Source organism: Aplidium turbinatum, chromosome 5 (genome assembly GCF_918807975.1).
Source record: "Aplidium turbinatum chromosome 5, kaAplTurb1.1, whole genome shotgun sequence".
NCBI classification, from domain to species: Eukaryota; Metazoa; Chordata; class Ascidiacea; order Aplousobranchia; family Polyclinidae; genus Aplidium; species Aplidium turbinatum.
In genome coordinates this window covers 19290751-19315534 of record NC_137476.1, presented here as the reverse complement: position 1 = coordinate 19315534, position 24784 = coordinate 19290751, and the positions used below count along the sequence as shown (strand labels likewise).

Here is a 24784-nt window from a genome sequence, read left to right as displayed (position 1 = left end):
CCGAATTTTGATCAAGAAACTCAGAACCGGTGAAGCCGGTATATTTTGTTTGTCGAAGGCGTTTGGAAGCAGAAGAAAATTGTTATGTCTGAGTAAGGTAACATAAACCTTGAGATGTGCAACCACCTCTGTTATGCGTGTGAATGCAGTGGTGCACAGCCCTAGGAAAATAAATAAGAGGTGGACTTCACCAGTCAGTAGGAAAAGCATATTTTGACTTGCTGAATTGCTCCACTTTACCCTACTGTACTTTAAAACATTGCATTCAAGTTCCAGGTCAGCAACCTAAAGACTTGGCTTGCTAGGCTTATTTGATATTGTGTGATAGCCTAAAACGTTTAGTCATGTTCAAGTGGCAGTTGACTTTGGTGACCTTTTGGTCTTTTGCTGCCATCCTTGAAAAGTATTTATAGTTAGAAAAAATAATGTGCAAAAAAGCAAGCTGTATGTTTGAAGAAAAAGCGCTGCTAATGTGAACATGCACAGCTAATGTGAGTGGCAGTTTTTGTAATCTGACTAGGTTCTCAACATGTGGTACGGTAGCCTACCCTACATGTACCACTAGTGGTAGGGTACCTCTAAACATCTACCAGCCTATCAGGCATTGTCAGTGTTGCAAGATATTTTTCACTACAGTAACTAAAAGCAGTGATTATTCTATTGAAGTCAATTTGAAATAATGGGAAATCAAAGGAATCAACAATAGGCTATCAAAACTTGCAACTGCCAAAAGTTTCTCGTAAAGTCTGGAAAGTCAAACTAGCCCATTTGGCAGGTAAACTTGTGAATCTGACAACCCTTGAAAATTACCTGGCATTGTCGACTTTTTCAGAAATTGGCAGACATTTTAAATGGTTGTCAGACGATAATATTTATTTTTACCCTAATTGCAACCCAAACTGTAGTTTGCAGAACTGGTACAATTTGAACTAGCAACCCTGTCAATGCCTAAAAATACTTAACAATGCACGAAAAAAGACGACAATGCCTAACAGTAGGTATTTGATTAGAGGTACCGCTAATGATATATACGCAAAAAACTTTCTGGTGATAGGCCTACAGGCAGTGGCTGGTGAGTCCTAGAAATGGGGGTGCTGTAGATGGACAAAGCCCGGCAACGTGTCTGCTGAAGGCAAATACAACAATGGGGGATCTCCCTCAAAAAAAATTACGTCATTTGATTTGGTGCATTCTGTCTGAGCATATTTTAGCTCTAAACTGTAATAAAAATTTAAGTAAAACTTGGTTTATTTAAGAGTTTTGCAAATGTGTAATATTTTGAAGGGGACGATCAACAAACATAGGTGAACAACACGTTCTAAATGATGCAAGAGAAAACGCTTGTTTTTTTATTGCCTACGGTACTCCACAAAAAATCCCGTGGCCTATGTCACTTGGGTGCAACCTTTTTTGTCCCTTGAACACTTCATACCCTCATTTCGTACCCTGAAAAGATCGAGAGAAAAAATCTATAAAAGCCGAAGTCGCTGATTGCAATTTCTGCAAACATTTAAAAAAGGCAGTGGCTATTTGACCGGCGCCGGTCTTTGAATCTGAAACACTATTTGACCGTCATTACGTCATTGTCCAGTCACTTTTTTTCTTTTTCTCTTTCAAAGCAAAAGATGAGAAGCGCACATATAAGTTCTGAATCCAACCATTTAATTCAACTCGTTATGTGGCGCGTGTGGTACGTCGCCGCTTCCTATTCTAGAGGGACTGAGTTCGATACTACCCAGAAGCGTTCATTTTTTTTAACTAAATTTTGACCCAAAGTGCATTTTGTTGAGAGCAAAAATGTATTGCTTCGTTCGGCAAACACGGTCACATCAATCAATCATTTTATTTTTCGTCATTAACGCGTCCGGGACGAAAAAGATACTAACTACAAAAATCGATACATATAGACCTCCCAGCACAATAATGAACGGGAAGACGTGGCAAAACCTTGAAAAGTTTAAAACGTGCCTGAATTGAAAAATTATGTAGGCTATATACCGTATCAGTAGTTAGCACGGCCACAATCGGAAAATTACCCAGAGAAATTCTCAAATTCCAGCAAATTACAAAAACTCTAACTTTATTACTCACATTTGAAAAGACATAAAAAATAATTAAAAACTGACTACAAAAATGCACTTCGTGTCAAAATTTAGTTAAAAAAAATAAAATAAAAAAAAAGAACGCTTCCGGGTAGTATCGAACTCAGTCCCTCTAGCGTCGGAGGCGGCGACGTATCGCATGCGCCACGTTACGAGTTGAGTGAGATGGTTGGATTTAGAACTGATACGCGCTTCTCGTCTTTTGCTTTGAAAGAGAAAAAGAAAAAAGTGACTATATAGTGACGTCATGACCGGTCAAATAGTGTTTCAGATTCAAAGACCGGCGCCGGTCAAATAGCCACTGCCTTTAAAAAAGTTTCCCCCTTAAAAGATTGAGAGAAAAAATAGAACGGGTCCACGTCTTTTAGGCGCAGACAGTTAGGCGCCGGTCAAATAGGCGCGCACACTGTGGCGTCTGGATATTTAGGTGCGGAACACTGTGGCGCCTGTTCATTTAGGTGCTATTCCTAGTAAAGTCTGCAGATTATATCAGCTTGGCAGGTAGGACAATGATTTTTACGCAAAATGTTATATTGATCAGAAAAAAACGTTGTTTTGTTAATGCGCGTGTGGAGATGAGGTGCGAGACAACGCTCCACTACTCTTGATATTAGCACATCTCCACAGGAAATTTGCTATGCATCCTGAACACAGGTTGCAGCCAGATGGAACTTTACTTAATCTGTTATCTTTCACAATTACTTTTACTCGGGATGAATTGGTTGTGTGGCGAACACGTATGAGATAACGCTCTACTACATGAATACATCTCTATAGGGTATATGAACCCTGGCTGCAAGTTGCAAGCATAATGATGCGATTTTGCTCGTTGTTAAACGTAGTCGGGTTTTGACGGAAAACTAAGTTACTCTTCACACTGAGTTTCAAACTCAAGCCTACCACCTGCTTGAATATAGGCTACGGTATATTTTTTACTGGTGTGTAGTGTAGTTATTATTTGACTCACTATAAGTGAACTCAGCCATTTTCAGAAACTTGAAACCTGGACTAACAACAAATAAATGTCGAACACGCGCATTAAAATATAATATTATATATTTTTCTGTTCAATATAACATTTGTGTGAAAAGCATTGCCGGTTTAAGCAGCTTCACTCACAGAAGCCATGACATATTTTTCTGTTCAATACAACATTTTGTGTGAAAATCATTGTCCTACCTGCCAAGCTGATATAATCTGCAGACTTTACTAGGAATAGCACCTAAATGAACGGGCGCCACAGTGCTCCGCACCTAAATATCCAGACGCCACAGTGTGCGCGCCTATTTGACGGGCGCCTAACTGTCTGCGCCTAAAAGACTTGCTCCCAATAGAACAAAGCCGAAGTCGCTGATTGCAGTTTCCACAAACAAACAAACTGAAAAGATCGAGAGAAAAAATAGATCAAAGTCAAAATCACTGATCAGATTTGCCACCAACATTTCACCTCTCAATGCTACACTGCAGTTTTATTACTACCACTAAATTAATTTTATCGTTAACTATCAGCACCTAGCATTAGAACTTTGTAATTTTGACACAATATGAATGCAAGTTTGTTTCTTACGTTGCTATTGTAGATATTTTAGTATAAGGTATATGTATCTCATCCACTTGGCTAAGGGTGGCTGCTTGACTCAAAAGACCAACATGGTCACTTTGCAGTTCCCCTTTGTGGTTTACTTACTTGAACGATGTTGTGTACATTTATTGTTTTTCATTGCTGTATCATTTAATGCAGGGGTCGGCAATCACCGGTCCGCGAGGAGTTCATAGCCGGTCCGCAAAGAGTTCATATACTTTTACAAATTAAGTAAACGTTCAGAATTATTATAGTGGTCTAAGATTAACTGATAAAAATTCAAATTAATCTTTTTAATCAATACACATGTAGAGGCGTCCTTTCTTCATTAAACTTGCTAACCACTACCACGTGCATTTTCTTGAGCTTGTTGAGACTGGCGAGGCAGCAATGCTGTTGTTACGTCATAGTTACTTTTCTCTAGGTGCCATTTTACAACAGTTACTGTGCGATTCATTTTCAAAAAGAGTGACATGTAGAGGTGTCCTTTCTTCATTAAACTTGCTAACCTCTACCACGTGCATTTTCTTGAGCTTGTTGAGACTGGCGAGGCAGCAATGCTGTTATCACGTCATAGTAACTTTTCTCTAGGTGCCATTTTACAACAGTTACTGTGCGATTCATTTTCAAAAAGAGTGACTTAACTTTTACGTTGACCATTCATTTGTGAGTGTGAAATTAGAAGATAGAGTGCAGAAGTTTTTGGGAGTAGCAGTTTGACTATTGATTAAAAGTTCATAAAGTCAAACTATGGTAGGACTATAATAATAATAATGTATTCTGGTCCAGTACACATGGTACTACAGACTAGACTGTAATACCAGCATAACACGTCTTAACAAAGCAGCTGCTACAGAAATTGGGGTCCAACTAATTTAAAGAGCGTCGGAGTATCGGAATATTTAGAATAAAAGCTAATTTATCAGGAAGTTATGGGTAAGCTTAGGGTGAGGACTGAGGATTAGATTTAGGTTTATGGTGAACGTTATGAGTAGTGTTAGGTTTCCGTAGACCGTAAACAAAGCAAGCTTCCAACAAGTGAAACCAATTTTTTGCAATAAAAATATCTCTTTCAAAACAAGATCTAGAGTTTTAAGATGCTATATTTATCCTGTTTTTCATTACAACTCTGAACCCTGGAATATTTCAACAAAAATGACAGAAAAGATTAATGCTTTTGAAATGTGGTGCTTCCGTAGAATGCAACAAATTTCATGGCTGGCAAAGAAAACAAATAAAGAAATTCTACACCAAGTGAACCAAACCAGAACTCTGTTAAAAAGTATGAAAATCAGACAATATAAATTTCTCGGCCATGTAGTAAGAAAGCAAAAACTGGAGCATCTCTTTTTAACTGGTAAAATTTTTGGAAAGCGGGCACCTGGCAGACAAAGACAAACACATCTGGAACAACTTAACGACAAGACAGAAACAATCATCCATGCAACATATAATAGGAACATTTGGTCTAATTATTCATCTGACGCCGTCGATGCCTGGTTCAGGCAAGGCAACTGAAGAAGAAGAAGACCGTAACATTCCCATAATTCCGACACTTAACGTCGGAAAGGAAAATATCGAAATATCCGATTTTTCAGAATTAGGGTTAGAATTAAGTAAGGGTTGGGGTTAGGGTTTGGATTTGGTTTTTGGTTGTAGTACGGTGAATTAACCCTCATTCCGACACTCAGTAAATTAGATGGACCTAAGAAATTGTTACTGAAACTTAATTGGTAAAATATTACAGATTTATCCGAGAAAAATGAGTACAAAACAAACAACTATGTTGAGTTTTTTGGAAATGGCCGTAGGCAAACAGTATTTGAAAAATCTGATGTCGCAAACGAGGGGTCTACATCTACAACCTCAAACAAAAGGAAGGCTTCTTTCATTCGCCATTATAAGTCGTCCTATGTAAAGTGCGGATTCATTTCAACTTGTGATTCCGAAACACCTTATCCGCTCTGTCTAATTTGTAACAGCAAGTTATCAAACGACGCTATGAAGCCCTCAAAACTAATTCGGCACTTGCACACAAAACATCCCGAACTAAAAGGTAAACCTTTGGACTTTTTTGAAAGAAGAAAAAGTGATCACGAAGCTGAAAAACGATTACTAAGGACAGGTTTATCAACAAAGCCAAATGCACTAAGAGCATCATACTTGGTGTCTCACCGCATCGCTAAGACTAATAAACCATTTACTATCGGAGAAGAATTGATTTTACCAGCGTGTAGTGATATTTGCCGTGAAGTTTTAGGAGAATCGGCAGCTAAAAAGATAGCGCAGGTTTCGCTTTCTGCGCGCACTGTTGCGAGACGTATTGAGGACATGGCGATAGACATTGAAGCTCAACTGTTAGAGCGGTTGGTGAAGTCACCATGGTTTGCGATTCAGTGTGATGAATCTACTGATATCGAAAACAAAGCTGTGCTGCTAGTTTTTGTTCGATATCTTTATGAAGAGGATGTTCATGAGGACATGTTATGTGCTTTGTATTTGCCAAAAAAAACCACAGCCTCCGAACTGTGGAAGGCTCTGAATGAATATTTCATAGGGAAACTAAACTGGTCTTTTTGTGTCGGTCTGTGTACGGATGGGGCTGCAGCCATGATTGGTCGTCTGTCTGGTTTGACTGCTCGAATTAAGGAGGTCGCACCAGAGTGCGAGGCCACTCATTGTTTCATTCACAGAGAAATGCTGGCTAGCCGAAAAATATCATCCGAGCTTCATAGTGTATTCAATGATGTAGTAAAAATGATCAACCTTATAAAAGCGCATGCACTGAACACTCGGCTGTTTGAGCAGATATGTGAGGACATGGATGCCGAGCACAAATGCCTTCTGTTGTACACAGAAGTAAGGTGGCTCACCAGAGGAAAATCACTGAACAGAGTTTTTGAACTAAGTGAGCCACTGCAAAGGTTTCTTTTGGAGAAAAATTCAGATCTTGCTAGCAAATTTATTGATGAAAAATGGGTTCTCAAACTTGCCTACTTGTGTGACATATTCAATCTGCTCAATGAACTAAATCTTTCACTTCAGGGCGAAATGACAACTGTATTCAAGTTGGCAGATAAAGTGGCTGCGTTTACAGAAAAACTAAAATTGTGGGAGCAGCGCGTATACAAAGGGGTTTTTGACATGCTTCAAACATTAGCAGAGACTTTGAAAGACAGTGAGCCTGAGCAAGAGTTCTCCGAACTTGTGAGCAGACACTTGCGTACTCTTTTAATAGAATTCAAGCGCTATTTTCCAAGCGCTAAAGACCCTCGAAATGCAAAGGATTGGATCCGTAATCCATTTATTTTCAAACCTGGTGAATCGACCTTACCTGTTCGACAACAGGACCAGCTCCTGGATATTGCTAATGACGGTAGCTTGAAAGTTATTTTTCATACAACGACTCTACCAACGTTTTGGATGAAAGTCTTGCCGGAATACCGTGACCTTGCCATAAAAGCATTAAAAACCTTGCTGCCATTTCCGACATCCTATTTATGCGAGTCTGGATTTTCTGTAATGGCAGCAACAAAGACGAAACCGCGAAACAGATTGGACGTGAGAGAAACATTGCGGGTGTCGTTGAGTTCTATATTTCCTAGGTGGGATCGTCTCGTTGAGGCAAAACAAGCCCAAGGCCCACATTAAATAATGACCTTGCGGTATATGAGCTGCAATAAATTTTCATTGTTGAACATTAGATTTTTTTAAAGACCGGTCCGCGAAAAAATTTCATTTTGAAACCGGTCCGCAGAGCAAAAAAGGTTGCCGACCCCTGATTTAATGTTTAGCTGTTATGATATTGACTGCACACCACAATAAACCAATCAATCCATCTTCTTTTTTATGAGTTCAATCATTCATTTTCTTTATTATCATTCATTTCTCTGTATCTATATTTCTCCATGTGGGGATTTTCCATTTGTGGTACGTAAAGAGCCACAATATGGTACTTTCGCCAACCTTGCCCAAGTGCTCAAACTGCAAGCAGAGGCATTCCATTATAATTCAACAAATCCAAATAACCACTAAGTCTTCAATTTTAATGACTAAAGCATATGTCATAGTATGCGAAAAATGCATCTCGGCAAAAAAAAAATTTTGAAAATCGGACAAGCGGTTTTCGAGATATCGGGTTCTGAAGTTTTGTGGATGTCACTAGGTGGCGCTGTTGATGTTCCCAATGTTTTTTGATTTTAGGGTTATATTTGAGGTAGAAAGTCGGTTGAAGTGTCTATTCCACCATTTTTCATGAGGCAGAATTCAAAAATGATGTCAATTTTAGTCTACAAGAATTAGCTAAGGAGTTATGTGGCATTTAAAAAAAATTGGGGGACCAAATGCCAACCCCCAAATTTTCATGTGGGTAACAAGATATCCCAAATTTTTTTTTTGTTCTTTAAAGTTTCTTGCGTATACTTCATGATAATATACTGTTTATTTATGAGACTTCTGTCCTTTTTGCACAATGCAACCTTTTATCAAAGACTTGCATGAGAAGTTATATGATCTATTAATGCAATATTTGAATAATGCATGCTTATGATGTCACAATAACAAATTACAGATTTTCCCAAAAACCTTTTTTCATAGTAAAAATTGCTCAGGAAAACTAGCCCTTGTTTCAAAATTGCAGTCAAATTTTGTTTTCCCGGGCAATTTTCACAATGAAAAAAAGTTTTTTAGGGAAATCTGTAATTTGTTATTGTGACGTCATAAGCAAGCATCATTCAAATATTGCATTAATAGATCTTTGATATAAGGTTGCATTGTGCAAAAAGGACAAAAGTCTCATAAAAAAATATTATACTATCATGAAGTATATGCAAGAAACTTTCAAGAACAGAATTTTTTTTCAGGATATCTCGTTACCCACATGAAAATTTGAGGGTTGGCATTTGGTCCCCCAAATTTTTTTAAATGCCCCATAACTCCTTAGCTAATGCTTTTAGACTAAAATTGAGACCATTTTTGAATTCTGCATTATGAAAAATGGTGGAATAGACACTTCAACCAACTTTCTACCCCAAATATAACCCTAAAATCAAAAAACATTGGGAACATCAACAGCGCCACCTAGTGACAGCAACAAAATTTCAAAACGCGATATCTCAAAAACCACTTGTCCGATTTTCAAAATTTTTTTTTTGCCCAAATTCAAATTTTTAACACAACAAAATATATCAAAACCAACACCTTTTGAAACCTAGTGGTTACATTTCTTTCTAAAATTTGTTGAATTATAATGGAATGCCTCAGCAGTGAGCTTTACGCAATGCAACAGCAAGGTGCCTTCAGTAAAGTGCTCAGTCAGCTTAAGCTTAGAGCAATGCCTATCATAAACTTATAATATTTATTGTATGATTTTCCTTGTTTTAAAAGAATATCAGTATGTATATTAAATGCATACAGGTTTAGTAGGCCTACCAACTATCATATATATATGATACTTCTGATATCCCATGCATTGTGTTCAGAACATTCCAATATTATCACATTAATTCTTAGCTAATATTGTATCCTACAAAATGGTGACCACACTGACAGAAGACATGAAAAAGCAAATGCGTGAAGTTTGTGCAAGAATAGTTGCACCAGGCCATGGAATCTTGGCAGCCGATGAAAGCACAGGTATGACGTTGTTTACATACGCGCCGACTTCCGGGGGCGGTGCCCCCCGTAAATTTATGGTTGAGGGGCACCAAAAATGGCTATAACAATATACAAGTGGCGTTTCAAAGATAAAATACTTCACAAAAGAGATTTATATACATTATACATAATTTAAACAATTCAATTCAATTTATTTTTCTTTGTCAGAATGCAAAAGAAATGATATTGTGAAAAAGAAATACAGTAACAAAACCAACAAAAGGAAAAGGTGGCAAAACCTTAATGGTTTAAGACGTGCATGAAAGGATCTAATATTGCGGTATATGCATCAATAAATATAGTTAAGCACGGCCACCAAACCTGATACTTTAAAATAAGTTGATGAATTAGTTAAGAATCAGTCGCCTCCTCGTTCCTGGAACAACTGGAGCGCCAATTCTTAAAGCAATGAGAACACGACTGAACCCAACATCACAAAAACAGACTAACATACACAGTTACACACACATATTGAAATTACGTAACGGACTATCAAAACAGGGACTATTTACAGATTTCATACAGAAATAAAGTGTTCGCAGCAACGATATTAAGTAGCCTATATATTGCAGAACAAACACATAATATGGCAGCTCATTATCAAGATAAAATAGCGGATTTAAAGAATGCCGAAAGCGTAAACAGCCTACGTTGCTCTTGCCCACAAAACAGCAGCTGATTGCATGGCTTTCTCTGGAACTTGAATTACTATTGAGATGCGCACGGCACGCACGCTCACAGTCATACACTGCAGCTTAGTGCTTATCTTCCCGCGTGTGAGGAGCAACTTCAAAGTCAAAACGCGTAGTAGTGAAAAAGCGAATGCGAGGTTGAATGTTTATTCTTATTTTACGAGTTATCCAAACGTCCGTTAGATTTTTTGTGATTTCAAACATGAAATCGATTTTAGCAAACTTTATCGAGTTGAAACTACGACACAACAAACAATAACGTGAATACAGCTTAAAGAAAAAATGAATTTTTCAAAACTGTCACCCATGTTATGCTTCAATAAGCACTGTATTGATGCATATATGTGAAAATATATACATCTGATACACTCATCTATATACACACTCCTGCACTACCGTATATAAATACTCAAATATAGGTCGATCTCGTGTATAAGTCGAACCCCTACTTTTAAGCTGAAAATCGTTGATATTTCCTTCTTCCGTGTATAAGTCGAATAACTTGTTCCCGACACTACCATTCGATGGTTCATCTAAGTCAGGGGTTCTTAAACTTTTTGAGCCGCGCCCCCCTTTGACGTGCCATCCAAACTTGCGCCCCACCAAACTACAAAATTAGCAAACATTATAGTGTAATGACTACAGGAATTTATATTTAGCTTTCATCAATGTGAGGGATGTAATTGTTTTTCGGAAACCAAAAGTTTAATTCGAGGCTTTGTAGCTGATAATGCACACTTCAGATCGGCTTCACAATCAATAAGTTTGTTTCGATGTTTTGTTTTTATGTTCAAAATTGTAGAAAGGCCACTTTCGCACAGATAAGTGGACGAAAACGGAAGAAGTGTGCGCATCGCCACGCTACCCACTCCCTTGTATATGTGCAAATGTTTAACCCAAAAATCAGTTAGTGGCTTTGCTTCATAATCGTCTTTTGCAGTGGAGTTACACTTTATTTCCAAGAATTCCTCTTGCAAACCGTCGGGAAGAATGTCCTCGTTAGCATGAAAGGGATTTCTTGTCATTTTCCATTCTGGAAGGTCGGTGTCACCCAAGTCTGGGAAATAGCGTTCGAATTCTTGTTTCAAAAGCTCATCTTCCAGTTCAAGTTGCTTTTTGTCAAGTGCAGTATCTAGGTTGGTAAATGAAGCTGCATTTCCTATTTGTATTCGGCGGTGCCACAACCCCAGCTTTGCCACAAATGCTCGAATGGAATCATAGCTATTAATCCGGTTAGTATTTCTGCCCTGCAAGAGCAGATTTAAGTCATTGAGGGCCTCGAAATTGTCCACGAGGTATGCCAACTCCAGCTAAAACTTCTCTGATGAAAATGGAAGAAGGAGATCTTGCTTCCCATGAGCTTCCAAAAATAGCATCAGTTCATCTCTCATTTCATACACGCGGGCTAACTGATTACCTTTCGATAACCAACGAACAGATGTATGGAAGAGGAGAGTCTTATGGTTCGAATCCATATCCTTGCACAGCTTGGTAAACAGTCTCATATTGACGGCACTGGTTTTGACGAAGTTTACGGCTCGTATGATTACTGTAAGCTTATCTTTCAGTGCAGCTGGTAGAGTCCTGGAGGCCAGAGCCTCACGGTGAATCACGCAGTGAGATCCAATGGCATTGGGACCTTTTTGCTTTATCCTGGCAATAAATCCACTTAGTCACACGCGTTTAGTCACATAGTTTGACATCGCTCGCGCCCCCCTTGTGAACCTTTTGTGCCCCCCAAGGGGGGCGCGCCCCCCAGTTTAAGAACCGCTGATCTAAGTATTGGCATTGACATGCGTTGAGAGAATTTCAAAATATAGCGTAGAGTAACTTACGCTGCTGGAATAGTCACGAATTATTTACAGCAATAATAAGTAAACCAGCTAAATTAGACGCGCTATTTTCCACTAGGTTTTCCCCCGCTGTGAGATCAATTATGATTCAACAGAACGCATTGTTTTGTTCGCAATGTGTGAGAATTAAATCGAAAACTGATAAAAGAAAGTAGGTTTAATGGTCTTGGTCGCAGATATTTTTTGCATTAACGACGTCTCTTACCGCTATTATCCCATATAGCCAACCTGACATCATTGTTTTACGCGGCTGCTAAGGTTTTAAATTGACTTCAACAATCATGGAATGTTACGCAATAAGAACGATTATGTGCTACACCCAAAAATAAAAAAATGACCGCTTAAAACAGCTCTTCCTGCTGTTTTGTTTCGTGAGCTTTGCATATTGCTCAACAAGCGCAGAAATTTTAGAATTGACAAGAAATCATTAAATTTAAAATTTAAGTTCGAATCACTGGAAATAAACGTATTCTTTTACTTCGGCCGACGTCATTTCACACTCCGTAATCTGCGTTGGCAATGATTTTGCTGCAGCAAACATGCGTTAATTTTGAAAACTGCCGAGCTGGAAACAACAGCTTGTCCCGTGCATAAGTTGAACCTGTCTGTTTGAGGTGAAAATCACTTGCGAACATCTTGACCTATACTCGAGTATATACGGTATTATTCGATAAAAGACTATAAAGACTTTCGATAAAAAACAGAAGAGAAAACACTTCGCCGTTGTTAACGCTTTAAAAGTAAGTAATTGGCAAAACGTGCGATACGAGGTTAATAAAACCGATAGCGGGTTTCCACTCTGCTTGAAATCATGATTTTTTGCGTTTTATTACGATAACTTCACTGTTTTGATCGTTTGTATTCACTCGCACGAAAAGGAAATGAATCGGCTTGTTTTCCAACTGTTCTAATTATGAGCTAACAATATCAGAATTTTTATAGGCGTACCGCATGCGTAAAACTAAACGTTTCAAACAGCGGTTCTAATAAATTTGGTTTGCGACCTAGGTGTCAATATAAACAAGACAGTAAGCTTAATTAAAGACTATTTTTTATTTGAGTAAAATAGCGTTATGGTTATGACGTCATCACCTTTCTCGCCCCCCAAGGTTTTTTGAAAAATCTGCGCCTATGGTTGTTTAGGTGCGTTCAAATATTATATGGTGCTCTTGAAAGGATGTTAGAGTTATTATTATTACAGTACTTTCTATGGCTTGACAACAATTGCCATATTTGTAATCATGTGGGAGGAGTTAAGAAATGTAAGAAAATATCATCTTGTGATATGTGAGCACCCTGTTAATTTTTTTCTCCATAATCATGGAATACCATGGTTCTGTAAAACTTTCGTAAATAGCAAGCATGTTTCACAGGCACAATTGGAAAACGATTTGATATGATTAAAGTTGAAAACATTGAAGAAAACAGACGCCAGTACAGACAGCTTTTAATGTCTTGTGATTCATCAATGGGTATGTCATGTATCATTTTTTTTCTATTGCAGTATATACTGAAAGCTTAAATTTACTTATGATTGGTGAAATAATAGTGTACTCATACTAAATGCTACCCATAGATCTAGTACACTGATATATTTAATTTTGCAATGTGCATGCACTTGTGTTGTTGTAGATACGGTAGTGGTACATACCATTATTTTGACATCCAACAGTTGAAGAAGACTGATACGGTAAAATTTTTAAATTCAACTCTTTCTAATACAGTACAACAAATATTGTCTGACCATTAATGTATATTTTTTAAGTTCCATCCAAAAACTCTCCTACCCCAAGAATTACTTTTTGAGAAGGACTATACTTACGATGCAATAAAAATCACCTCGTATTGTATTTATGTCATGTTTTGTTTTTGGCACTAAAAGGTCAAATATCATTTGCTATTTTAATAAAACGCATCAACAGTTTGTCTGGGCTAGGATTTTCCATAATGCAAGTCGCAATAGTATATCTTATACAATATACATTATATATACCGGTACAGTATATATATAGTTGTTGATATATATTATTTGTGCACATGATTATATGTGTGTGAAAGTGTGATATAATTACAGGTATTTTGTTTAAATCAAATATAGTTATTACTCTCTAAACCAGTGGTTCTCAAACTTTTTCAAAAAATTTGTTGAACGGTCCCCTTGCGATTTTTTCGACGAGTCACGTTCCACGAAAAACTTAAGGCAAATTTAATTAGCGCAAAAACTCTAAATCGTTTCTAGTACTAGTTGCAACGTTTATCTGATGAAATTGAAAGTAAAAGCAACAACAGGCAGGATGGTTTATTGCTTCACTGACGTTTCGCACACCATGACATTGCGCATCCTCAGGGCGAATAACATACAAAATAAAATTTCACAAGGTTATATACTGCAGTGCGATTGCGATAGAAATCGCATATAATCGCATATTGCCATAGAAATTGCGATAGAAATCGATAGAAAAGGTAAATAATATCATAGAAATCGCAATCATAATAACATTAAACTATTACATAATAACATTAAACAGTTCGCTGGTTGATCGGAGAAAGATCACTCTACCATCATTGCACATCAAACTTGGACTAATGAAGCAGTTTGTCAAAGCACTTGATTAGTTCTGGGGACTGCTTTAACTACTACATATGCTAAAAATTTCTTGGCCTGAGGTATGAGTAGAAAAAAGCAGGGATATTTGTTTGGATTCAAATTAGAACGTTGCTCAAGGACCAGCACTTTGTAACTATCATGGCCACCATCGAGGCTTGAGCTTGGAATGCATTTGCTGATGTGGTTTATAACTTTCTTCGGAATAAGAAAGCTGATAATTACAGAGAGATGGTTCAGGAGCTTCTCATCTGCATGCACGAACTTGGGAGTAGGATGAACATTAAAGTTCACTACTTGCACAGCTGCCTGAGTGAGTTTCCAGAGAACCTTGACGACGTAAATGAGGAGCAGGGCAAGCATTTCCATCAGGGCATCAAAGTGATGGAAAAACGTTACCAAGGTCGATGAAACTGCAACATGATGGCAAATTACTGCTGGGATTCGATGATAGATGTCCCTTATGCAGTTCATAAGAGATCAGCTACAAAAATAATTTTTTTGGTATCTTAACGTGACTGCGTTTGTTTGTACCAAGATATGCTTTGGATTTTTACAGCACTATACAAATTGTTTTAAGGTGACAGTACACTGAGCTTGCAATGCATATGTTTAGTTTAAATCTGCAGATTCAATTCTGTCACAAAAACACATATATATATAATTATATATAAAAAAACAATGAAAACTATTAATACTACAAAAAGTGCTCAATGCCAAGCAAAAAGGCAAAGCAGAGCGAATTAAATCAAATGTAGTTATTACTATCTGAAGCCTTTACAAATTGTTTCACCTAACGGATCATCAGAAGGTCTTATTCAAATAGAATTGTTGAATATTCAAATATTCAAATATTATAATATAATATTTGATTCTAATAAAATATATAATATATAATATATATAATATATAATAAATAATATATATATAATAATATATAATATATAATAAAATATAATAATATATAATATATAATAAAATATATAATATAATATTTTATTTTGATTATATAATATTTGAATAGTTGATTCTATTTGAATAAGACCTTCTGATGATCCGTTAGGTGAAACAATTTGTAAAGGCTTCAGATAGTAATAACTACATTTGATATAATTATATATACATTACAATTAAAAAAAATCAGCTTTTCAGGGGTGCCTTACCAGTGATGACTGATAAGGTAAATAATATCAATTTAATTTTTTTTTCATATCTAGAAAAACTTGAAGTGATGAGCAAAAACTAACACCAGATTGAAAAAATTCCATGCAAGAAAAATTGTGTTAACCAATGGTGTTATTTTTTGTGATTTCATTCTGCATTCAACTACAAATATCGAATTATTTCATTGACGCAGAGCAAAGAATTAAAATTATGTAATGACTTACAGCAAATTCGATTGGAGGTGTGATTTTATTTCATGAAACTCTGTACCATAAGGATGAGAGTGGGAAATACCTTAGAGACCTGCTTAAAGAGAAGGGAATCTGTGTGGGAATTAAGGTAATGATTATTTTGTGGAATTACTTTCATTGTATTTCTTACCAACAGAGCAGCTAACCCGAGGGCCGATGAGTATCATGGTCTTGCTGCACACTGTGCCTGTGCATTTATAAATTTGTCACTGAGACCTTTCGTTAATGTTTGAAACGACGTGGATCCGAGAGCACTTGGCTGTGCGTTGGTAAGACATTTAATGACATTCTTGAAAGTGATTTTGATGATTAGCTTTGTTGCCTTCTCGGCCACTGTATTCAAACTTTCAAACGCTGTGCCCCAGTTGACGAACAACAGTAATCATTACAAAAACTGTTGTACGAAAATATTTAATACATGTTCAGCTGGATAAAGGCGTTGTGAAACTCCTTGGAACTAAAGACGAAACAACCACACAAGGTAATCAAACTTTCAACGGTGGAACTTTTGATATTGCGCTTTGTTTGTGTAGTGGAAGATTGCTTTGCACTTCATTCTTGATTTTCTCGCTCAAACTGTTTACTTATACAGCAACATAGTCCACCCGATCGTTACACATAGTCGGCATAATATCCTTTTACCCATTTTCCTGTCGGTTAATGTATAACTGCATAAACTCGAATGGACAAGGCTAGCATATTCGCTCGTTGATGTTGAAGACCTAGTACTTTTATTTCAATCATTGTGATTTTTCAATCACCTCCATCAAGTGTTAAGTTTATGTGGTTAATGACAATATTGTAATTTGAATACTGTCTTATATAGGTGATCGACAACAAAGTATTCATATTGAATAGCACTGAATTCAAACTATACAAAAAATAAAATAAGCCAAAAAACCTATCCTACTAATGGCTTCTTTATTAAAGTTAGCTCATTGCATGGTACAATTGCAAAATGGCCCATATAGCGTACTTTCATAAATATTCATCAGTATAGAATCATTGAAGAAGCAATATCAGCTGTACAAACGGCATCATCGGAATGGATGGATATGCTCATTCAAACAACTCAAACCTGCAAAAAGCAGCCAGAATCATTTTGTGTGCTAGAATAATAAAAATAATGCGTATATAGTTATATATTATATGTATTTTACTTTAACGCTGTACCCCAACCTTAACTCTAACCCTTGTAACCCATCGCTGATAAGCGTTGTTCGCAAACAGTTTCATCGCAGCCTTATATTCACATCCGAGTACATTCGTGTCCTAAATGCATTTCCACAACGCTGAACTAGAACGAGATTCAATGCGGTTTCCAGAAGGGTTTTGGTATGACCCTAGTATCCAAGTCTAAAATCGAAAGTAAAAACTAGGCTTAGAATGTGTTGGTAGCAGAACCATCCAGCAGTGAAGCGGTTTGACTAGCGACAGAATGACCGCGCAAAGAGTAACGTTACTTGTTTGACTTCTTATCTACATCTCTCATATTGTCGCTAAATATCGAGGCATCCGTCAGTTAACTGCTAGCTGGTGTCATCGTCAATAGAAAGTATCTCCTCTTTATTTACTTCTCATTAAGCATCTGTTATCATTTGTGAAGGTTTGGATGGGCTTGGCGATAGATGTGCTCAATACAAAGCGGATGGTTGCGATTTTGCTAAATGGCGATGTGTGTTAAAGATCACAGACAGCACGCCGACTACATTGGCGATCAACGAAAACGCGAATGTACTGGCAAGATACGCAAGCATATGTCAGCAAGTAAGAACCTGTCCTTGAAAGGAATACATGATGGGTTTTGTATCAATATATACATTTTGATCAGCCTCGCATTTTCGGAGATGGTTTCATGTGAATTTTATAGCTTTTCCTTTTGGTCACAAGTCAATGAATGTACAGTATTTCAACCGTGATTGGTTGGCGAAGCTGGTTTAGCCCAACTGATGTTCTTTCATTGTTAACTTGGATTTGAAACAAGTTCGCTCTCCAAGCATATTTCTTGAACAGCTATCTTGCGCAATTGACTGGTTTGACGATCAGACATTCATGTGAAAAAAAAAAACTAGTTTTTGATTTTTACAGCTCAATTCATTTTACAAGGGCAACTTGCCCTACTACTTAATGTCTATAGCAGGAAAATGTTCACATTTGAACTTACCTGGTTATTTACAACATGTTCATAGCACTGCATTGTGCCCATCGTGGAACCTGAGATCTTGCCCGACGGAAACCACACTTTGGAGCGATGCCAGGAAGTCACTGAAAAAGTAAGACACCCCACAAACCAGTAGTTTTCAACAACTAAGAGATGAAGCTTTGGTAGAGAGTTTGCTTTATTTCAACTAAGAGATAACACCTAATATTTATTGTTGACTTTCCTTTACGATGAATCTAAAGCCCCATTGTTAATGTTAATTGTTATCCCTAACTTCACAATAGCTTAAGTATAATTATTAGCTTGCAATGGGTAAGCTAACAGTTAATGTGATAAAAGCACTTAGAGAAAAGTTCAATGAAAGATTTTCCATTTCTTGGTAACTAAACAATCACTTTACAAAATGGAGGCAATCAGAAAAATTTTTATGGAATCATGGGGGAGTGGGGGGGCCTTAAAGTTTGAGAAACTTTTAAAAAATAACATGAGGATTTTCATATCAAGCAATTGTTTTTTTGATATTTTAATACCATAATTGAATTTCTCAGCCATGAGAACATGGGAATAGACACTTTGTTCATCATAACTGGACAAGAAATGGTGACTTTAAGGCATTTTCCCAAAATATTTCCACGCACAATGGCGCCACTAGTGGCAAAAATGTAAAATTTTAAATTGCGATAACTTGAAAACGACACAAGGTATCAAAAAAATTCCAACAGTTATAAATATTATTCTAAAATGTGCACCAAATATGTAAAAATGAAGAAAATCTAAGAGATGGTGGTGTTCACCATTTGTTGAATTATAATGGAATGACTCTTTGATCAACCTGAAATTCGTAACCGAACTGAATCTAAAGTCGATTGATTGAACTAACAATTTTTTCTCTGTAGGTACTGGCAGCCTGCTACAAAGCACTTAACGATCATCATGTTTACCTGGAAGGAACTCTTCTTAAACCAAACATGGTCACAGGAGGTCATGGTTGTGACACCCAGTACACTTCTGAGCAGGTGGCTGCGGCTACTGTGACAGCTCTTCGCCGGACTGTTCCTTCGGCTATGCCAGGTCAATGCTGATGAAACTTTTTTTACACATTATTGGTTCACATGTTGTCTGATAATGTTAACGTATTATCTTCATTTTATATATTTGCTTTCCATTTATTTCGGCAAAGTACTTTGTATTTTTATTTTCTTAATGGAGAAACGTTGGTTACGGTATTCCGAAATGTTGCAAGTAGATTTTAGGCCTGACTGTGTACTTAAGTACTTACACCATTTATTTACAAGTGAAGACCTGAGTTTGACCTTATTTAAGTTTCATTTATTGCAACTACATGTATCTCGTTCAAAAGAGTTTGCTGTGGCTTGGCAAAATTTTATATTTTGTCTGAAAAGTTTTTGTGTTTTAGGGATACTTAAGTTCAAGTTTTCAATTGCTGTTGCATTCAGTGTGAGAAAAGAATCGTTAACTGTTATTGAATAACGAGAAACGCGCAGCGATGGAAAACCAACAATGCGGAAAAAGAGACACACGAGACAAATTAAAACGTAACTAACTACAAACGGATTTGCACCACATCCGTTTGTAGTTAGTTACATTTTCTCTAATGTACTTCAACTCAATTTGTCTTGTCTGTCTCTTTCCGCAATTTTGGTTCCTACAGTAGTAGTTACCGGTACTCTTGAGAAGTTGAAATTTATTGTATTTTTAAAAAAATTTATATTCCTTGAGACCTTTAAGCCAAAAACGTTCAATGGACTATGTGTAAATATTAAATAGGTAAAAATATTCTCATAATGTCAACCCTGTTGTGTTGTTGTGCCTTGCCTGTCTTTGGTACAAAAAAGCAAACTCTCACCCGAAACTATTTTATTATTGAATTGCCATACAATCTTCCACTCATATGTCCAAGTGCTTAAATTTCTTGTTCTTACAGGAATTACTTTCTTATCTGGAGGCCAATCCGAAACTTCGGCAACTGAAAACTTGAACGCGATCAATTGCATTGACTCGAAGCAACGTCCTTGGGCTCTCTCTTTCTCATACGGGCGAGCATTGCAAGCATCTGTGCTCAAAGCTTGGCTGGGCAAAGAAGGAAATGTGGCCGCGGCTCAAAAGGCTTTTTTGCATCGGGCTAAGGTATGACCAGAGATGTACGTATGCGCCGCAAATTCTACGCCGCACACTTGCGGCGTAGACTTTTTGTTTACGCTAACGCTTGAGGCTACGCCGTAAAGTTTTAGCTACGCCGCCTTGAGGCTACGCCGCGTTTAGGCTACGCCGCCTTGAGGCTACGCGCTTGAGTTCTACGCCGTAAAGGCTACCCCGTAAAGAGGCTACGCCGTAAAGTAAAGTAGCGCATAGCGTCAACGCATACTTTTTAATGTATTTTTTTCGCTACAACACGCTAATACCTTCCAGCGCTGCAGTTGAAAGAATGTTTTCAATGGGCAAAGACATATTGGAACCAAAACACAGCAAAATGTCAGATGAACACTTTCAGATGCTTGTGTTTCTTCGTGAAAATTCAAAATAAAACTTGTTTGTTTCGAGTGGTTTATACCGTGTGAATGTTTGGTACCTAGCAAACAAAATGAGTTTACTCGAGTATATGCGCTGACGCCGCCAACTTTTTTTACAAGTTACGTTGACGCATACGGCGTATGGTTTTCGAACGTTTGCGTTTACGCTGACGGCGTCAATATTTTTTGTATGCGCGTACATCACTGGGTATGACGGAGTACTGCATTGAGTTAATACGCGCGGCGATTCACTAGTAGCGCATCTGACTGGGAAATATGTAACTGATCACAGCTTTAGCAGTGAATTGCCGCCTGAAGTGAATAGGCAGTTTTTTAATCTGAACAGTATTTTTAAAGTGGTCACCGTATTCAAATTCACACTTCTCTGTTAGTTTTGTAAAGTACATTATTAAGCCTCTTCCATTTGCTTTGTCATTAGGTTAATAAATTACTTTAGGATTTTAGATTGTACTTGAATATGTTGATAACAGGCATAGTACATTATTTTCGTGCTGCCTCTACGTACGACTTACGTTTCCTGGTGGGCTCCCCTGGTCAGGGGGAGCACTAATCTGATTAAATCAATCTTCGACACGTATTTCATTTCCAGATGAATTCCCTGGCTACTGTCGGAAAGTACAAGCCATCGATGGAAACCGATGGGAGCGGTGACCATGTTGATCTTTTCGTTGCCAACCACCAATACTAATGGCCAACCACAACGTTCTTATTGCGTTGATAAAAGTCAACTCATGCATCAATAATTTTTATAGAGCAAATCAGAAATTGCTCGTTTTTCTGTTTCAAGTAATACCATTTTTTATTAAGACGGTACATATATTTGAGTTGTCAATCATTTAATCGAAGTTCCGTCATACTGCAGTAATTAAAATCGATAGCGTTTAGTGAAGAGCTGAAATAAAGATACGTTTAAGTGAATATTTGACTCTGAGCCAGGTTTGTGAGGATTGTCTAGAGCAGGGTGGTCCAAGACTGCGAACATGAAGGGCCACATTAGGATCTGAGAAAAACTTCACGGGCCGCATAGTGAGAAATGATAACGCGTTGCTGAAAGTAGAAACGTTGTTAAATAAAAACTTAACTAGGTTGCGATTTTGAACTTCTTTTCTGTACATTTCGATCTGTTTTAGCTGCATTCTTACTGTTCGCAGGCTATGAACATTAACAAATCTTGTCGCTGACAAAATACAGTTGCAATGAAAGGACTGAGTTTGCTGTTCTGATCGACCTAATGTTTTGCTGCACGCCTAACTTACTTTTTAATCTCTGCTTGCGACTCAAAAAGTGATTTTCAGCTAGTAAAAAAGATACGATACATGACACGTCAACAAATTAGCAACCCAAAACAATTTATTGTTTTTTGCTTTTGCATATAGTGTCGATCTCTGGTTTAAATTCAGTGGTCGACAGACGTAAGCAGGCATCCATGGTTTCATCAGCCATTCTGTTCCGTGTGTCGCTTTTTAGTCGCTTCATAACGGAGAAAGTGCCATCATAACAGAGAAAGTGCTTGCAACAAAAGCAAAATCTTGACGCACGTTTGTGTCGTCACAAACCGACATTGTTCCCTCATAGTTACCTATTGACCCGATTATGCGCGACTTATTCAGGGTTGTGGCAAATGTAATGTATTTAAAAAACGTAGGTGTATTTTTAAATCTTGGATTTAGCACTGATAATTCCGGGGTTTGGACCAGGGTTTGGACCAGCCTATTGACCCGATTATGCGCGACTTATTCAGGGTTGTGGCAAATGTAATGTATTTAAAAAACGTAGGTGTATTTTTAAATCTTGGATTTAGCACTGATAATTCCGGGGTTTGGACCAGGGTTTGGACCACCCTGGTCTAGAGACCCAGTTTGAATGGTACACTAACCAGGTACCGGATAATACATTTCTCAGTGTCTCGCATGGACCGGATAATGAACATGGCCGGATTTAGCCTAAGCGCTGCCCTAGGTAGATACGAAAAGTGCCGCCCCCAAAAAATTTTTTCGATGGTGCGCTACGATTTATATTTTTAATTCTTTACAAAAAAGTTATTTGCACTGTTTATTTGAATACATCGATGAATGTCATTGTATAATAATGAACTAATTGTTTAAAATCGCTTTCGGCGGGCTTTTTCTCTTGCAAACAAATCAATAATTTCTTCAAAGTCTGTAGAAACAAGTAAAGATGAGTTAATCCCAGAGATGTACGTATACGCCGTAAATTCTACGCCGTAGACTTGCGGCGTAGACTTTTTGTTTACGCTAACGCTTACGGCCACATTTTTTTGCATAGTTGTCGCTTGAGGCTACGCCGTAAAGTTTTCGCGTTTTTTTAGCGCATAGCGTCAACGCATACTTTTTTAATGTATTTTTTTCGCTACAACACGCCAAAAATGTGAGATCATTCATGCATTGTTTACATGCTTTAAGCATCAAGGCAAGTACACAAAATAGCCTGCAACTTTTCCATCAACCTAACATTGACTAAAAAATTTTTTTCTTGGCTCCTTTAAATTTACTGACAGTGAAACAAACCGAACAAAGATAAAAAAAAGTTGCACAGACTAACCCTAGTCCTCCATACTAAGCGAGACAGATAAATAAAATAAAAGAAGCAGCACATGTTGTTGAAAACCAATCAAGCGTGAAGTACTCTAGGGGCGATGACTTGCTATACATGACTTGTCGCACTGTTTATAAATGTGTGTGATGTGATAACATATTTATTAATTCCTATATATCTGTTGTGAATTATTATATTCACGTACAGTATTATCAATGTAATATTCGTATGTATTTTGCCGCCCCCAATAATTTGCCGCCCTAGGCAACTGCTACTGCTAAATCCGGCCCTGATAATGAATAGCACAACTGAATAGCCCACATGGGAATTTCTTGATTCAGGGCCTTAAAATGATCCCGGGTCCAAAATTACCCCATGGACCTTCCTGTTATGTTACTGGTTGCCATTCTTTCTGAAAAACAAAAGCTCAGTTTTAATTTTCAATCCGTTGTTTGAGGACATAAGATTTCTATACTCAGTCTTTCCAGTAAACTACATTTCAACTTAAAGATTACAGTGAAATAGAAAGAGTTTTCCAAGGGGAAGGAAACACGTCTGCATATGAATATATTTCATGGCTGGTAAAAGAAACGCAGTGATAAGCAAAGGTGGCATCCGCTTCTTTAAAAATAGCACGATACCGCTACTCGGGCTAAATTAAAGCTACCAAGTGTCACACTACCGCTACTAGGACTAAAGTAGCCTGCGCTATCGCTATTTTTGTCTTAAACTGACACATGAAGCACTTTGTGACGTCAAAATGATGTTGAAAACAAATGATATTCGTTTACGCTGCTATTTCAACCTCGTTACAGTAATTTATTGTTACCCATCTTTCAAAATAACACGAACATTTCAAAATACGAGTCGCTGAGTCGAACTTGCGCCGCGTGATCTTGAGCCGTGCGCGTATAACCACTGAGCTAACGGGGCGGACCATGCAAAAACAAAGTAGACTACAATGCAAAAACAAAGTAGGCTACCGATTACCTCTCTTTCAAATCTCAGAAAAAATTTGCAGATCTATCTTTTAACTTTAAGTTGTGGCTTGAATTTTCAGGAAAAAAGTTTCACACTTTTTGGCTTAACTTAGCTTAATGTTAGAGCGGAATATTCACCATTGTATGGCTTAGCAGTAACCGCATTCCTGCCGTTTGTCTCCGCGTATATGTGCATGTCAGTGTTTTCAAAGTTGATAAAATACCGTTCAAGCGTACCTAAATGACATCGAAGCCACCTTGAGATCAGCATTGACAAACATCGAGCGACGGCTAGACTTGCTTTGTCGTAGAGAGCTGTCGCATCCATCACATTGAATAAATGTGTTTACTTTTTGTTTGGTTTTGTTTCCAGCAGGCTACAAGGCCTAGTAAACTAGTAGGCTTCGAGTACATACTGTAGTTTGCATTTAGTTTTCGTTCAAATTAAACCTTTCAATAAATGTCACAAACGTATATTTCGCATTGTTTATCCTTTTAACCGTAAAGAGGGTCGCGGAAAATTTTAGGAGATTAAAAGGGGTCGCGAGCAAAAAAGTTTGGGAAGCCTTGGAATCTAATCTACCCGCAATTAGGCTAAATGACGTTTTCTGTGACGTGAAAGAGCGAAAAG

At 37.5% G+C, this 24784-nt stretch overlaps 1 protein-coding gene and 1 pseudogene across 1 annotated transcript; both read left to right on the top strand.

Annotated features, from left to right (window-relative positions):
• Positions 1-5685: 5685 nt before the first annotated feature.
• On the top strand, positions 5686-7335 carry LOC145771006 (SCAN domain-containing protein 3 pseudogene; annotated as a pseudogene).
• A 1833-nt stretch (positions 7336-9168) lies between these two features.
• LOC145769891 (fructose-bisphosphate aldolase B-like) lies at positions 9169-21535 on the top strand. Its single transcript, XM_082581433.1, has 9 exons — positions 9169-9318; positions 13258-13356; positions 15880-15992; positions 16331-16385; positions 17511-17671; positions 18094-18177; positions 18962-19136; positions 20011-20213; positions 21207-21535. The coding sequence occupies exons 1-9, from the start codon at positions 9216-9218 to the stop codon at positions 21303-21305; spliced, it is 1092 nt and encodes a 363-aa protein (XP_082437559.1). The 5' UTR covers positions 9169-9215; the 3' UTR covers positions 21306-21535.
• Positions 21536-24784: the final 3249 nt, after the last annotated feature.

Excerpts from the sequence above, each read along its gene's own strand:
- LOC145769891 (XM_082581433.1), top strand. The coding sequence starts at position 9,216 with ATGGTGACCACACTGACAGAAGACATGAAAAAGCAAATGCGTGAAGTT. Across the intron at positions 13,357-15,879 it reads GTCTTGTGATTCATCAATGG|CAAATTCGATTGGAGGTGTG; the intron begins GTATGTCATGTA and ends AATGACTTACAG. Across the intron at positions 19,137-20,010 it reads TGTTCCTTCGGCTATGCCAG|GAATTACTTTCTTATCTGGA; the intron begins GTCAATGCTGAT and ends TTGTTCTTACAG.